General features: G+C 34.4%; 1 protein-coding gene across 1 annotated transcript in view; it reads right to left on the bottom strand.

The window, feature by feature from the left end:
- Window positions 1-4,478: 4,478 nt before the first annotated feature.
- LOC146996233 (venom protease-like) overlaps window positions 4,479-14,541 on the bottom strand; it is a 74,086-nt gene continuing 64,023 nt past the window's right edge. The window contains exon 9 of the mRNA XM_085821393.1: window positions 4,479-4,699. Within this exon, the coding sequence (XP_085677519.1) occupies window positions 4,529-4,699 (171 nt within the window). The 3' untranslated portion in view covers window positions 4,479-4,528. The remainder of the gene's footprint in view (window positions 4,700-14,541) is intronic.

A 14,541-nucleotide genomic window follows, 5' to 3' on the forward strand; every position in this document is an offset into this window, starting at 1 on the left:
AGACATTTAATTTTTCACACTGTTTCCACAGCATTCTCTAAACGAATGCGCATTTACAGAATTTCGCATTATCATTCAGATGTAAAGGAAAGTATATGCTTATATCGGAACAGTTATTAAAACAAGACATGGCATTGCCATCGCAAATATTTATGCTACAGGTTAATACTGCTTTATCAAGCTGATAATGTTCTATAAACCTTTGCACCTTACCACATTTTGCACAAATTTTGGGGATCAAATAACGAGGAATATCCCCCCTCCATCTTCTTTGGAAGACAATACTACCAGTGCATTAACTGCATTCTGAAGCATCATTTATTGTTTGTTTACCTGTTTGTATCTCAAGACATCTTTCGTAATCCAAGATATATTTCCTTTTAGAAAATTTGTTCGTGAAAAGATTTGTTCAAGATCCAAAACATTCCAGATTTAAGTTTCCATTTTATTTGAAACTAAAGGTTTGATACAAAAGCAAATCACCACTTGAGATCTTTTTGAAATGGTGAGTGTTTGAATTAAAGTCTGCTGCATAACCTTGGGGGAACGTAACTAGAAAATCAAATCTTGTGCTTTGAAATAAAAAATTTATGGGGAAAACCCAAATAGAATTTTACGAAACATTGCATGAAAGTTGTAATAACCAGACAATGGATCTTAGTACAATCTTCTCTTCAGTTACTCGCTTTAATTTGCCAGACATACATAAAGCGTGTGTGTGATTATGGCAAAGCCTCGAGGGCTATCTGCCTAAGGGAAGGGATGCCTTCGTGGAGGATTTTCTAAGGGAAACTGGCTCGTATACACGTTACACATGGAGAAAACCACGAAAACGCCCATGCAGCCAGCCCGTTCTCGGAATTCGAACCTCGGACCGAACTACCAGTGTTCAGCGACTTTACCGCTCGGCCGCTGGTGGGCAGACATACATAAAGAACACGAAGACCAAAAATATCAGCAGGCGAAGGAATTGTGATAATTGCAGCTAACTTGAAAGGAAGATCATCTAATCACCGAATAAAATAATTCACCGAAATGTTGTTCTTCAAGGGCTTTCGAATGGTAGGGATAAGTACATAGAACACATTTTAACTTACTTTAGAGAATTTTCTTACTTTAAGTACATTTCTTTTTGTAAATGTGCTGACGTTGAAAAGAAAATGATAATGACGTTGGCAGCTAATTCGCAGTTCTTAAATTAATTATTAATAAGTCTAGAGAAGAAAACATCATTATAAATTAGAAGCAGCATTTACCTTATCTGCACAAAATATAATAATAAAATTGACGAGAGCTTATACCACAGCATATTATTAGGACATAGAATTTCTTTTATTCACTTTTCTTTTATTAGAAAACAAAAATTAGTGTTCTAATAAAAGATTGCAGGTCACTAATCTGTGAAGATCATTGCAAAAACTCCCTATAAAAATCTGAAACAGGTATTTAAATATATAAGTACGCATTTTCCTTTAGAAACATTATTATTTGTACTTTAAATTATATTTATGTAAATGGAGGAGTAATAAGCACTTTTTAAATTTACATAAAATTTAAGAAACGCAAATCATGATGACGAGTAGGAATCTAAGCGACTTTGAGGCCAGATGGCCTTCACAACAAAATAAATGCCTGATCACGTCCAATTGTTGAATAGCGTTTGCGCTAAATCTCAGTGATGATAGAACCGCGATGATTTCCTTCAAGTCAGAGTGGTGAGTGAAATTATATGCAAATAACGTAGTTGTCAAAATGGCTAGCTCATTTATTACATGTATTCTCCGAACGACTTTGAGGTCAGATGGCCCCCATAACAACCAGTATTTCAATTAATACATAATTCTTAAGAATGACTTTATCCTTGCTTGTAATCTACGCCTTCCAATTCGGTTTACAAAAATGACAAAATCTTCAATTATGGCTTATTTGGCCTTTCTTCGCGTTTAAGTTTTGATTTCAACTTGGCCGAGTTGTATGCTTGTAACCCATGCCACCGCTCATCTTATCTCCAAAAGTATCTCACTAACTACCAAAACAACTAACCTCAATATTCGCGAAATCACGTGCCTTATTTACTACTCGATCTCATGACCAAAAGTTTCATATAACTTCATTCAAAATACTACAGCATAGTTGGACAGGCGATGAACGTATATCAATTCCTAGCATCCAAGATGACAAAACAATGCATATATACTCGTATATTATTACTGCGTGCTAAAATGTGAAAAAGAATCCATAGACACTCAGCTATGCTTATTCCTCACTTTGCCTGAATTATGATTTTTTCATAATTATATATATGGTGTATTGTTATGCATATGATTATATTCATAATTATATATATGATGTATTTTTATGACTAAGATTATATTCATAATTCACATTCTATATCATTATTATATATGTGATAAATTGCGATTTTTATCCACGAATTTTGAGTTGGTTAATTGAATGAAGAAAGGAAATTCATACTAGAACCTTTTTACCTCCATTACCGCGTGGCTCAAGAGGCAGTCGTGTTCATATTTCAAATGTGGTGCTGAATTCTAAAGCCGGTCTACTTTTCCTTAAGAAAAGAACTGCGGTACGGAGACTGGGATTTTACTTCGCGGAGACTTCAACATGAGCATTGCGTAAAGCAAATCAAGATGTGAGCTTTATGAAATCTAGATTTAATTTGGACTGCATTATATCACCATAGAGGTGAATTTATGTGTTTGCTCAATTTGACCTTTTCCCGGGTCCCACAAATTTAATAAATTAATTTTAAAATACAATAAGTAATCCTGAGTTTAAGGTGAAGGATTCTAAATGTTCAGGTGAGATGGACCCTCTCCCCCACTTCAGAAATACACCTCTGTTTCAGCGTTTGTAATACTCAGCAATACGTGTTAGGATGCAATATTCGCCAGCAAGATCTCGGCACAATTTCCTTTTTGTGTGTGTTTATCATATGTCTTGGGTTCCTTCGATTATAGATCTCTACTCCGACAACTGATATGTATGAACCAACAATTAATGTGTTATAAAAATCAAAAATGCAATAAACAAGATATGTGGTCATAAGTAAAGTGTGTTAAATAATGAATGTATTTATACATACGTTCTGTTACTATTTTTCAGCTGAAGAAGACTTAAGAATTAGCGGCATGGCTAAGCATAACCCACGTTCATTTTTGCGAATAAAATAAATGTAAATGCATACAAAATTATTTTCCTGTATTAAATATATGCACTTTTAACTTCTTAACTCATATTTTAAATGTCTACCCATGTGAGCAGTGGACAATGAACTTGGAAATAAAAAGTATCAATTGTGGAAAGTTTCTTTTTCTTTAGAATAATAAACATTGCATGTAAGACCACTAAAATTAAAAATAACGTTTTGACAGTTACCGAATTAATGAATAAAACGTATACCAGAAGGAAAATGATAATCATGAAAGTTATGTTTGCTTTATGAAATAAGTTACAAGCGTTTCATTATTATATATTCGTAATCTAATCTCGATTTAGAATGCAAATATAGAAAGTGAATATTTTTTTAGGTTTGTGCTGTAACATTAAAATAATTTTGTAGTTTTAATTATTTATGTTACTAAACTTGAATTCTCAAAAGTGTAATATGTTTTGAAAAGTTCGTACCTAAAATTATACTTGAAAAATACCTGAAATCCTGCTTTTTGTTGAAATATACATTAATTAAAAAATTTTTGAAAAGAGGAACATGAGTGAAGAAATTGTTCTGAATATTGCACAAATAAAGAGCAAAAAATGTTTCATTCTAATACTGAGTACGATAATACACTAGAGGATTCAAAATTGAGCTATTAAATATATATGTTACCGTGAAAGAGCGAAATTGGAGAATGTCGATTTTCATCGGAAAATATCAACATTCACCAAATACGTCGGTGAAAGACCGAATATTTCACTACATTTTTGTATATTCGGACCCTCACCGGTGTATGTCAACAATCACAGATACGCTCTGGTGAAAGTCGAAAAGAGAGGTCATAAAGTGCCATAATAATTTAAGTTGTTGCAATAAATAAGATTCGAATCACATAATTTAGTAAGTTTTTTATTAGTGTTATTTTATTTTCTCATTTAGAACGTACTGTATAATTAAGTAAGTTTTTAACTTCTATTGTTTTCCTTCCTCATTTTGAATGTATTGTGTGTTTTAGGTTCTCATGTTCTTAAGTTCTTATTTCAAGTCTCAAGTGCGTTTATTCGCGACTGAATTACGGAGAAGAAAATATAATATTGTTATATGTTCAACATTCACCATTAGTACATGGTGAATGTCGACATTGACCGGTGTAAGTCAGAAATAAGAGTATTTGGAAAATATTTTGGACATACACCAAGAGACTATGTGAATGTCGACATTCTCCAGATTTCGGTGTTTCACCGTAACATATATACTGGAATCCATATTTCCTGTCGAAGAATGGAATACATTTCGATATTCAGCATTTTATTCCCTTAATGTAACATTTTCTTGAAGTAACTGCTGCCATTACAAATTGGTTAAATCTGTGTTATCTTGGATCCATTTTACATATTTAGAAACTCTTGTATAGACACCTGGAAAACCCGGAACTGCACATGCATATCCATAAGAAACGATACCAACTTGCACCCATGTATCTTCTGCCAGCTCGGCGACCAGTGGGCCACCAGAATCTCCCTAGGAAAAAATAATAAACAGCAAATATACGAAGATTATTTAGAGGATATTCTCAAGAGATTACAATTATAATAAAAGAAGCACGAACAAAATGCCGCTTTTCTCTACGTCGAATTTGTTAAAAAAGTTCGTAGTTATTGGTTTTTGAATAAATGATAAGTTCTAAAAACGGATAAGTTAGAAAGAACTCTCCAAGACGAATTTGTTTATATACAGAGGTTTCCTTCTTAGAGGAAATGAATACTAAGCAATGGCGACTAACGATTAGCTTTATGGATTTACCATATTCTTTAGCCTTGTAATCTATTGAAGAAAAGTTCTAAAACAGGAGTTTAAGTATAATGAACACACTTGTGACTATCATCTTCCTTAAACGATTACCTTAGTTATCAGTATTTTTAAGGACATAAAAATCGGTTTGAATAATTGTAAAATTTGCAGACCGATTTTGTTGCAATGTAGCCGAGTCCATCTAAAACATTTATTCACGACTACTCGAAATAGTCTCAAATTCGACTTTTCTATTGCCTGTTTGTGCAAATTGATATGACAGATTGGCTGTAACACTTACTATTTTCAACACAAAATTATGTCTTCAAAACAGTATGTGACCATCTGAAATATTTAATTATCAAGAAGGACTCTACATTCCTGCACCTGTACTCTACCTTCCTCCTCTGCAATTAGTAATTCCATATAACTTCATGTTCTTCTGCTTCCTGATTTATTTCTATATTAGTATTATATTTTTATGTATTAGTATATAGTTTTATATTTCTTCTCATTGCTTTCTCATATAGATTGTAGTTTTAAATTTTATTTACTGCTTTATTTACTTACGCACCCCGAATAACCTCTCTGAGAAATCAAAAGCTGCTTCTCTTTTTACTTCCTTCTACGAAATAAAGGAAATATTGGAATCGTGAAAATTTTCAGGTGTCATATTTCAATGAAAATATCCCTTTTGACCTTTCCCGAATCCATTTTCATTATGTGTGACGTCTGTACGTGCGGACAGAATTAAGGACTCTCTTTTTTAAAACAGATTGAAAATGAATTTAAAATGTATTTTTTCCCGACATACCGTACGTACGTATGTTTGTGTGTTTTATCTCGCATAACTCAAGAATGAATAGCCGTAGAACTTTGAAATTTTATAAATGTGACGGCTATGATCATGCTGAGAACACTCGCGTAGAATTTACAGACTACTTCAGATCTAAGACCTTTCTTTAAAGGTTTGTAGCAGAGGAGCAGAAGATATAATACGCTTGTATATAGCCCTCAGCGACGGATTACTGGTAAGTTAAAATTCAGTCTCTTATTATTGAATAGTGGGTAGCAGAATGATCATCTGTTTGATATGCTATTTAGTGAATATATCTACCATGTTGATATATCCACTAAATAGCAGCAGAAGATATGATGTGCTTGCATATAGTCCTCTGCCAATGCCAATGATTAAGTACTTCGGAGTGCCTTTAATTCTGTTTATCTACGCGCTAATGTACACTAATCGAATCACCGAATGGCTCTGCCTACGCATCTAACTATGAATCTAAAGACGTATCTAAATGCCACATCTAAATTTCTGCAAGCGGTGGTTCGGTTATAATTCTATGATCAAATATTCAATCTAGTTTTAAGGGGATTTATTAAATACTAAAATTAATCTAATCTAGACTATAGAATCAAATCTAATGTTACCTCTCATGAGCAGCGTTCTAGCTGCGTGATAACAAATCGAAAGTCTTCTCACTGTTGCCATTTCGAGGCAGAGAAAAGTTTGTTTCTAATCAAACCGGAACATCGGCAGAGGAAAGTTTCTAGTCAAATCGGCACATCCCGGCCCTCGTTGGACGATTGTTCAACATCATTTGGAAATGGGAGTGTACTGATATTGGAGACGGCTCGACTAAAGATTCCATCTGAAGTTCTGATGTCTACGACTCGTACTAGTCCATTTGAACCAGGAAAGGTCTCCTCAATGCGAGCTAGTGGCCACTTCATGGGTGTCTTGTTTTTATCATTTAACAAGACTAGTTATCCTGCCTTGAGATTGAATCTCACTTGATTCCATTTTGAACGGTTCTGCAAATGATTAAGATATTCCACGCTCCAGCGGTTCCAGAAATTAGCTCTAAGTTTTTTAATTAAAGTCCATCTAGAAGACAAGGTCAAAGAATCTACAGAATCATTCGGTTCTGGTATCGACAAAAGTGGAGCTCCTATTAGGAAATGACCTGGAGTCAAAGGCTGAAGATCTGTTGGATCAGCCGAAATAGGTGATAGAGGTCGAGAGTTTAAGCAAGCTTCTATTTGTGTAATTAATGTATACAGCTCTCGAAAGTTTAAAATTGCCGTTTTCGCAACCTTTGTTAAAATTCTCTTCATTGATTTTATATTAGCGATATTTATAAATGCGAGGAAGAAGGAGGAATAAATCCACATGTTATACCTTTTTCGGAAATAAAGCGCTGAATAGGATCCGATCTACAAATTCTAAGGAGTTTATCAAGAATATTCTTCGTTCCCTTAAAGTTCGTAGCGTTATCACTCCAAACAATGGATGATTTGGATCGTCTGGCAATGAACCTTCTAAGACATGATAGAAATGCTTCAGTAGACAAATCCGATACTGCTTCTAGATGAATAGCCTTTGTAATAAAGCAAATAAATATCGCGATGTATGATTTTAAAGTAACCCTAGATCTTTTCAAATTAGGCTTGGTGATAACTGGACCTGCAAAGTACAGTTCTGTTTTTTCGAATGGTCTAGTTATTACAACTCTATCTCTAGGTAAGTCTCCCATCATTTGGTTTATGGTTTGGTTCCTTGTCCGAAAGCACGTCATACATTTACTTATAACGCGTCTAACTCTATCTTGTCCGGAATGTATCCAATATAACTAATTGTCTAATAAGAGAAAGTGTTGTTTGAACTCCCGAATGAAGAGATTTTTTATGATAATAATCTATGAGTAATTCAGTGAAATGACATCTTTTGGGTAAAAGAAGTTGATGTTTCTGGTCTTGTGAAATATTGGAGAAACGTAGTCTCCCACCAACTCGTAAAAGTTCATCTTCGTCAAGAAAAACATTTAAAGCTAAAACCTTACTATTACTTGGAACTGATCGTTTCGACTACAGGCACTTAATTTCGAGTTGAAATTCAGAATGTTGTACACATTTTACTAGCACCTTTGTTGCATTCTGTAATTCAGAAGCACTCAAAAAACTTTCTTTTCTTAATGGTGGATTGTTTCTACAGTTGTTCGGAAACCTTAAACACCACGCAGTAGTCCTAATCAGTTTGCTAAATGACGAATACCTTTTAATGAATTCGTTCTCAATGGAATTTCCACCTGTGACTGTTGAGTTCACTACAGCTCCCCTTCTAAGTTCAAGCTCTTCATTACCTTTGAAATCTCTTACTGATGCTGCAAGTTTAGGCCACAGATCGATGCTCTGTAATAGCCACTTAGGCCCATGCCACAACATGTCACTATTCCGTAGTTCAGACAACGTTATTTGTTGTGAAACTGATTAGTTGTATCTAACAAATATTAAAAACAAATCTCTTCATTTTGATGTACGAGACACAGATGGCATTGGCTGTCATTGAAGTAGGAAGAAAAAAAGGGTTTTTCCCTTTCGACCTCGTGATGTGAACTGATTAAGATGTGTAATAACTTTCGGGGCCAGAAAAATTTCCCGACAATTGTTAAAAAATGTATATATTTTGTAGTGTAGAGAGAATATAATTAGATAAATCAACTTCTTAGAGTTTTTATTACAGATTCAACATCACACTACCCAAGTAAGTGAGCAAGTTTTGTCTTTAGTTTTTCTGGATTGCTCGGTATCTGGGATGAGTGAAGGAAGTATTTTTATTTTAATGATATTTAATGATAAGACTATGTTTTAATAATAACAAAAAGTGGCGTCCGCGACAGGATTCTAAGAAATAAACTTTAAAAAAATTATTTTAATAGTTATAGATAGTTTTTGATGTATTAAAATATAATTAAGTTTAAATTCGAAACTATTTTTTGTAAAACAGTTTGTTTTATTTTGAAAGTTAACTATGGAAGCTTTAAAGGCTCTGAAACTTAAACGGGCAGGTTTACGCACTTCTTTTGCAAAAACTGCTAATATTTTAAAAACGGAATTAGTAAAAGAAGATTTTTCTGTAGATTTAGTACGAGATAAACTTATTAAACTACAAAATGTATATTCAGATATAAAAAATGTAGATGATAAAATTCTTGATTTATTAGCTGAAGACGGGAAAACTTTAGAGGATGATGTTACTAAAGAAATCGAAAGTCGCGAGGTGTATTCTGATGATTTCATAACACTAACTCGGCAAATTAATGAAAAATTGCAATTTTCAGATGAAATCAATTTAGAAACAAGACCAAATGATAGTGCTGGTATTTGTTGTAGTAAGATTAAACAGTATAGACTTCCGAAAATCGAACTTAAGAAGTTTGATGGGGAATTGATAAATTGGTTACCGTTTTGGTCGCAGTTTGAGAAAATTCACACTGACCCTGATTTATATGAAAGTGACAAATTTTCCTATTTGATTCAGTGTATGAAGCCAGGATCACGTGCTAAAGAATTCATTGAAAGCTATCCGGTGACTTCGGAAAATTATGATAAAGCTGTTTTAGCTTTGAAGGAACGTTTTGGGAAACCTGAATTATTAGTAGAAGTATATGTTAGGGAACTAATTAAATTAATTGTTTCTAATGTGAAGGCAGATCAAAAGGATAAATTACCTCTTGATAAACCGTATGATAAAATTGAAGCTCAGTTGAGAGCCTTAGAGTCTTTAGGTCTTAAATCGAGCGAAAACTCATCGTGGTTATTTCCGATGGTGGAATCGTGTCTCACAGAGGATGTTTTAAAGGCGTGGCAAAGGAGTTCGCTCTTTAACCAGCCTGAAGGAACTGATCTTTCTCGCCTTACCAACTTAATGAAATTTTTAAAGTCTGAAGTGGAGGGTGAGGAGAGATTAAAATTGGCGCGTAATGGACTCGATGGTGTTAGTCGTAAAGAAGGATATCACGATAAAGCAAAGAGGGAAACAAAAGGTAAATTTAAATTTAAGAAACAGGGAAATGTTCCCACTGCCACAGGTTTTCTTACAACCAGAGAACATGCATGTATTTTTTGTGGTAAAATGCATGATAGTAAAAATTGTTACGATGCGCGTTCATTATCTCTTAATGAAAGGATTTCTAAAGTTAAGGAGAAAAAATGCTGTTTAAAATGCTTGGAACCAAATCATATGGCAAAGTTCTGTAAACAGTTTGTTAGGTGTTTTGCTTGTGTTAAATCACACTCAGTTATTTTGTGTCCGGACATTAATAATGAAACTGAACTTCCTACAGAAAAATCAGAAATAGACAACATACATACGGCTACAGCCAGGCAAACTTGTACCGCTGACGTAGCTTTAATGACTTTACGCGTAAGAGTAGCTGGTGTCAAAAAGCATAAAGATGTTAGAGTACTCTTAGATTGTGGTTCCCAGAAATCGTATATTTTGAAATCATTAGCCACTGAATTGGGGTTACCAATTATTTCCAAAGAAAATGTTGCTCTTACTTTATTTGGAGGTGCCAGAACAGAGGCAAAGATGCATAACAAATATTTGGTAAAATTATGTTCAGCCAGTCCGCGTAAGTATTCAGATCTAGAATTTGAATTTTTAGATCAAGACATAATATGTGGGGATATACCTCGGGTACCCAAGGGTCCGATATTAAAAGAATTAAAATTATTCCTTTCGTGGAATTTGTCTTCATTCCTCTGGTCAGCATATCAGCCGGATTTTCATTTTCAGGATAATAATTGCAGGACTCATGTGATGTTTTCTTTCGTATTTCCGTTACTCGATGTTGGATGAATGGCTTCCATTTATTTAAATCGCCCTTTATCCAATGTAACGTAACAGAAGAGTCTGACTAAAAATATACATTCATCTGGAGTCTTTTCTCTTTCTTTCACATTTGAGGCTAATCTTGCTCCGATGAGCGCCTCCATCAGCTCTAATCTTGGAAGGGACAGCTTCTTCACTGGAGCTACTCTGGTTTTGGAAATGACAAAACTACTTCCTATTTCACTGTCCATCGTGACATATCGCAAGTATTTCACAGCTCCATATGCCTTCTGACTTGCGTCGGTAAAGCAATGCATTTGAATATCTCTCAATTCAGACTTGTTAGTCTTTCGGAAGTAATGTCGCGGAATGTTTACATTCTGAATCGCTGACAGTTCATTAGTCCATTTTCCATTCTGTTTTCAAAGTCCAATGGTAACGGATCATCCCAATCTACTCCAAGTAGCCAAATTTCCTGCATTAGATTTTTTGGCCTAATAGTGAATGGACTTATGAATCCAATAGGATCGTAAAGCTTCCCAATGGTTTTTAAGAACTCTTTTTTTCATTAGCTTTGTTTTCCCTTGAGCTTGATTAGTTAGATTTTGTGATTCTATCTTCAGTTTTTCTTTGTAATTCCATTTATATCCCAATACCTTCTGTTCCAGAACTTTCTGGATTTCACCATTTTCGTATTCGTCAAAAACTTCCTGCAGATTCGCACAATTTGTTTTCCATTTTCGCATGTTGAAACCAGCAGCCTTCAATATATATCTAATATCTTCATATATGAGTTTAGCTTTGTTTTCGTCTTCATCCCCACCTATTAAATCGTTTACGTATAAACATTCGTTCATTAGTTTAACTACTTTCTGATTTGTTTCTTTAAAGGTATCTATGTGGTGTTTGATAGTAGCGGCAAGCAAAAATGGACTGGATGTAGCTCCAAACAAAACGCGAGTCATCTTAAGTATTTTCGTGTCAGGTTTATCTGTAAGGTAAACAAACTGTAAGGCCCACAAAAATCTTACAGCATCCCTATGTTCAGGTGACAGAGAAATCTGGAGAAAGGCTTGTTCAATGTCGGCAGTAAATGCTATGCTATGTGTGTGAAATTGTATTAATATTTCTAACAATGGTGGATTTAAATTAGGACCGGAATAGAGACAATCGTTTAAAGAATATTCGTTTTTCGAATGGCTGGATGCATCAAATACAACTCTCACGGGTTTATCAGGTCGAATAACTGGCTGGTGAGGCATATAATAAATTCTTCCTGTTACTTCAGAACTTGGAACAATTTCCTCAGCTATACCCATTTTTAAATGTTGTTCTATAACTGAGTGATACTGCTGATGAAGCAGTGGATCATTTCTCAACCTTTTAACCAGTTTATTAAAGCGAACTTTTGCATTTACGTAATTCGTTTTTAATTCACACGAATTTTCATTCCAAGGGAGTTTAACCTCATATCGCTTTTCTTTAAATTTGATAGTTCTGTTAACATTATCTAAAATACCATTATCTATTTTACTAATTTCCTTCCCTTGTTCAATCCCCAATGTTTCTAATTACCAAAACTGCTTTAACTGTGTTGAGACCAATTTGTCGTCAACAATAATGTCCCTGTTTAACAATTTACCGTTAGAATCAGTCCGGCCTTGAAGACACCATCCAAATTATTGTTTCGGAAGCTATAAGTTTATTTTTAAAACGTTTAAGTCTACCAGTTATTACTTCATGGTAGTAATCTGCTCCGATAAAAACTGCAATATTTTTGTCACTGAATTCACAAGAATCAGCTAATTGTAATTCTATTAACTGTTTGTTAATTTTGGAAACTGGGATATCAGGGAATGGTAATTTAGTTGCACATATTTGGTTTAGTTTCTAAAGCTTCAATTTCTGTGTTTAGGGACGGTTTACTTCTGTTTTCTAGTCTGACTTTCACAACATTGTAAGTTTCATCTGTTGCCTGGTTAACCCCAAAGGCAAATACGGACAAAGTCTCCTTTCGAATAACAGGTAATTTACACTTTTCTGAAATGTCCCGAATTATAAAACTTCTCATCGATCCATTGTCTAATAGAATACGAACTGATTCTAAATTATCCTTATCAGAAAATGGACGTATCATCACAATGCACGTTTGTAGCAATGCACTGCGGAAAGTTTCGGTTTTTAATTGACTAATCTGAATATCTTCTTTACTGGATGGAATTGGCGATACGACCTTGTTTTTCTTTGATTTGGTTTCAAGTTGGAAACAAATAGAACTGTTGTGTTTTTTATTACATATTTCGCACATTTTTCTTTCCTTACACTGCTTAATTTTATGCTGAGATTTAAGACACAAAAACATCGAGCTTGACCTTTCAAAATATTTCTTTTCTCCTCTACGGTTTTAATTTCACAGCGCTCCCAAACGTGTAGTTCGTCACAATATATGCAATTACTCCTAGCGACTGGAGCAATATATTCGTACATTTTTGGCGAATTTTTTTTCAAACTGTTTACTGCGCTTGTTGTTTACATTATCGTGAGCGGAGTGGAGACGATCATTTGATTTATGTCACCAGTTATGAATCACTTCCGCTCGGTGTTTTGTTTCTGTTTCTGTCATTTAACTGCATAGTTTTTTCGCGGCGCGGCTTTCTATTTCTTTACGAATAAATTCCATTAATTCGTTAACGTTCCATGTTTGGTCACTGTTTCTACTGCGACTTTATTTTAACGTAATCTCTGATGGAATTGATTTTAACAATATTGGGCAAAGTAAACTACCGTAAGTTTCTGATACCACGTTCATTAACTTTAAGCATCTAATTTGAGTTTCACAGTGATCATATAAATTCCTAAGATTTTCTATATCCCTTATATTTCTAACAGGGGAGAGATTTAACAGTTTATTCATGTGAGCATTTATTACCAAATCTTTTCTCCCCAACCTGTTAATTAACAATTCTATAGCTGAGTCGTAATTCTCATATGTAAGCGAAAGTCTGGAAACGGCATTATAAGCTACCCCACCTAGTAACGACTTTAAGTAACTGAATTTATTTACTTTCGATAATGAGTCATTGTTATGAATAGCTGCGCCGAATTGACTCCACAATTCCTGCCAATTGCTAGAATCACCAAAAAAATTAGAGATAGTCAATTTTGGAGGGCGAATAAATTTATTATTTTCAATTTTGGAATTTATAGCGGTTTCATTAGGAATGTTCATACTTTCTTTATCCGAATTTTCGAATTTGTGTAATTCCCTCAATTTTTTTCCTTGCTCTAAATTGCAATACTTGGATTTTTTTCTTCCTATTTTAGAGCGGGTGAAAATTCAAGTTCAAATTCATCCTCCGCGACCTTCAAACCCCGTTCTATTTGAGTGTTTAAATCACTCAGAGTTTTTGCTTTTTCGTTTAATATGTCTAAGTTTCTTCTATTACATTTATACTAACGTCATCTTTGCTTAATTCTATCTCAGTTTTCTTTAGTACCTTGGACACTGCGGTTCTTAATACTTTGCATTTCGATTTAAGCTTAGCGACAGGATCTTCCATAATTACTTTAAAATAAAAAACTTATCCTACCTTTTTGCAGTATTCGCACACTTCACACCGTGCTAATCCATACTTACAAATCCATATTTTCGAATATTGGCCGGCTTGCCGGCCGATGCGCCAAAATGTTTATCTACGCACTAATGTACACTAATCGAATCACCGAATGGCTCTGCCTACGCATCTAACTATGAATCTAAAGACGTATCTAAATGCCGTCTTCCACGGCGCGAATCGTGTTTACGCCTTTTAGCAGGAGAATAAATGCCGTAGTCTCGACCCGTGATGGGCTCTTGGTCGATTTTGTGAATTTGGAATACCGTCATCGTAGACAGGAAGCTGTTAAAGTGCTCGGTTATCAATCTGTTAACTTTTGAGGAACAAATTTT

Source organism: Stegodyphus dumicola, chromosome 7, assembly GCF_044657685.1.
Source record: "Stegodyphus dumicola isolate Sdum_Otavi_A_Nest chromosome 7, ASM4465768v1".
In the NCBI taxonomy this organism is placed as follows: domain Eukaryota; kingdom Metazoa; phylum Arthropoda; class Arachnida; order Araneae; family Eresidae; genus Stegodyphus; species Stegodyphus dumicola.